This window comes from Barbatula barbatula (assembly GCF_947034865.1).
Source record: "Barbatula barbatula genome assembly, chromosome: 17".
Taxonomy (NCBI): domain Eukaryota; kingdom Metazoa; phylum Chordata; class Actinopteri; order Cypriniformes; family Nemacheilidae; genus Barbatula; species Barbatula barbatula.
In genome coordinates this window covers 18,711,321-18,714,414 of record NC_136780.1, presented here as the reverse complement: position 1 = coordinate 18,714,414, position 3,094 = coordinate 18,711,321, and the positions used below count along the sequence as shown (strand labels likewise).

Genomic DNA, 3,094 nt, shown 5'->3' with positions numbered 1-3,094 from the left:
TCGGCGTCGGTGTTACAGAGGCGCTAACATGCAGACTGTAGGAACGAACAATGCGATGCATACACGCACAGTGCTGCTTACAGACACGCACGAGCACACTTAACACCCTCTCACAAAAACGCATTCATTGGCAAAGTTTGATGGACCTTTTAGCACCCCTTTCTCAATTTGCGCGTAATAAATGATCAGTGAATGTGCCTGAAGGAAGAACAGAGGTTAACACAGACTTTTGTTCAGAAAAAGGCCATAAGCGCCTTTCTCGTGTCCCGCGGGGATGTGTGATGATGATGAATGGTAAAAACGAGCGAAGCGCCAAACCAGTGTTTGTCCTTTAAATATAAAGAATTTCAGTATACAGCCAGAATAAAAAGTGTAGGCTATAAAAATCAATGCAGCCTACTGATAATATTCATCACGATAATGCGACGGTTTTAATCATTCGATATAAATCTCAGTTTATGTCAAATATTCATTTATTCAGCAGTGCCTATCAAATTTGCCATTTTGACGTGAATCTTTGAACCGTTTTATTTTAATAGCAACAGCAGTTTTTACCCAGAGTTTATTCATATATTTCTACATTTGAATGAACTGCACTACACATTATCATAAAACTGATTTTAATGTTTGCGGGCTGACTGCAGTTGAGTGTTCAGGACAGGCAAATGCGGGAGGCGGGCTCATAGTTTGTGGGATGTACTGATGGGCGTGGACAGAGCTAGAAACCACGCCCATTTCTCAGCTCGGCATCATAAGATGGGACCCCTCTGCGCTGAATGGCTATAGAGTCGAACATTGGACATCTGTAAAAAACACTCTAAGCTTCCTACATGTCTGTTTGTGGAAAATACTTTTCCGTTGTAGAAAACAGCCACAGTTGAGATCTTTGAGGAACTTTCAAAAGATGCCACGTTCATTTCTGGTCAAGAAGTATTTCTCCAACAAGAAGCCTAACTACAGTGAACTGGAGAGTCAAAGTGGTGAGTCTGCTTTCGTAGGAGCTGCCTGTTTTCTGTGTAATCATCTGCTAGGCAATATTCATATATGAATTGAAAAAATCTAAAACTTAAACTTGAGCTGGCACCATTCATGCATTTGCATTATCAAGGACAAGGTGGAACTGTTCTAATTCTGTTTATTTTAAAACCTGAACCTGTTTCTTGATCTCTTCCCCAGATGAATGCTGTGCAAATATCCCACTGTGTTTCCCTCCGTATGACATCGCCACCAATGAAGACGATTCTGTGGTGCCCACCTACCCCTCTCTGCTTGTGTGGAGCACTGGTGCCTTACCTGTTAACTCTCCTCCTGGGCCTCTGGACCTGAGCTCTCAGTCCAGCTCCAGTAGCGGAGAGGAGGACGACTGCCGTACGTCCGATCCACCCAGCCCGGATCCCACCGAGCGCTTCCAGTGTGCCCACTGCGGCAAGAGTTGCAGCAGCCCGGCCGCTCTGTCTTGCCATCAGCTCACACACTGTACCGCCCGTCCGGAAGCGTGCATCACCGTGACAGGAGTCTCCAGCACCGTCCCGAGGCCAGCGTTTCACTGCAAGCACTGTCCCAAAGAGTACAACAGTCTTGGGGCCCTGAAAATGCACATCCGTTCACATACGCTGCCCTGCTTGTGCACCACATGTGGAAAGGCGTTCTCCAGACCCTGGTTACTGAGGGGACACATTCGCACACATACTGGTGAGTATAGTTGTGAGAATACGTATGAAACGTTAGAATGTTTCTGAACCAGATTCTTTGTATTTGTTTTAAGGCGAACGTCCCTTCTCCTGCCCCCACTGCAATCGCGCATTTGCTGACCGCTCAAATCTGCGCGCTCATCTCCAGACCCACTCCGAGGTGAAGAAGTATCAGTGTGGAACGTGCTCTCGTACCTTCAGCCGCATGTCCCTCTTGCACAAACACACGTTCTCTGGATGCTATCCATCTGCCTAGAGGAAAATACATCCTCAGGTATCAAGCTGGGATGGGTTTAAGCTATACCTGAATGTGTGAACTCAAACGCTGTCCAGTGCCTTATCTTCCACAAGCCAAGGAGAGATTGTTATTTTTCTACCAGTTGTAGTTTTAGACGGACACTTGTAATGTCTGCGGTGAAGGTTTGCTACATGCAGACTTAACATTTTTGTTGACTTTGGCTCTCTGTGGATTCCCAAGATGCAACTTGGTGCCGGCTGGTCCCGGACTGTGAGGGGGCAGCTGCTATAGTGTGTTTGTGTGATGAGAGGTCATCTCTCACCGAGATCTCCACACACTTACGGGGATCTATTGAGACAGCTGTCGCTGTGCCGACCTGTCCACAAAAGCTCGCAGGGTTGTTGGCTTGCCATTTCAGCCCTTCTGTGATGATGACTTGAAAACCATACCGTAACCAAAGGCCTGTTTTTATAAGAAGTTTGATTCAATTTTGGTATTTTGTTTCGAGTAATTTGAGCTCACAGGTTTTACATCACTCAGCGCCGCCACCTTCTGAGTTTGTCATTTGAGCCTTGAATCTGTCATACATTTCAAATTGTGATGTGAAGTGTACTCGTAAAGATTTTTAAACCACCACATAAGATTGTTGTTTGCCTTTGAAAATTCATTGAAAATGTACAGTCTATGATGCATGTATAATCTGGGACATATACATGTTCACATACTGCATATTTCACAATGGTATATGAAGCCCTCCGTCTACATATAGTTGATGTTTGTCGTTTAACAAAAACCAAATGCTATACAGTCTTTTTTAATTGTGTCTATACCTTGTTATTTTTTTCAATAAAATAATTTATATGTTTGTTAAATGGTATTGTTTTAGTGTATGACAATTATGTAGATGTAGTTATTTCTTTCTGTCAAAACGGAGGGAGATTTGTGTTCCAAGAGTAACTTAGAAATATATTTAATTGTGTGCTGTATTAACCACAGCTGCGAAAGTAATGTACTTAGATGTTGTTAAAGACACACACTTTAACCATCACCTGCCTTCACAAATTGCCGCCCAACTTTCGCTTTGGATAAAAGCGTCTGTCAAATGCATAAATGTAAATGTGGATACAAATGTGCTGGACTGGGATCCTCCAGGATAGGTTTATGA

General features: G+C 43.8%; 1 protein-coding gene across 1 annotated transcript; it reads left to right on the top strand.

Annotated features, from left to right (window-relative positions):
- The first annotated feature begins 784 nt into the window (after positions 1 to 784).
- On the top strand, positions 785 to 2,798 carry snai1b (snail family zinc finger 1b). Its single transcript, XM_079477534.1, has 3 exons — positions 785 to 980; positions 1,177 to 1,692; positions 1,766 to 2,798. The coding sequence occupies exons 1-3, from the start codon at positions 905 to 907 to the stop codon at positions 1,945 to 1,947; spliced, it is 774 nt and encodes a 257-aa protein (XP_079333660.1). The 5' UTR covers positions 785 to 904; the 3' UTR covers positions 1,948 to 2,798.
- The last annotated feature ends 296 nt before the right edge of the window (positions 2,799 to 3,094 follow it).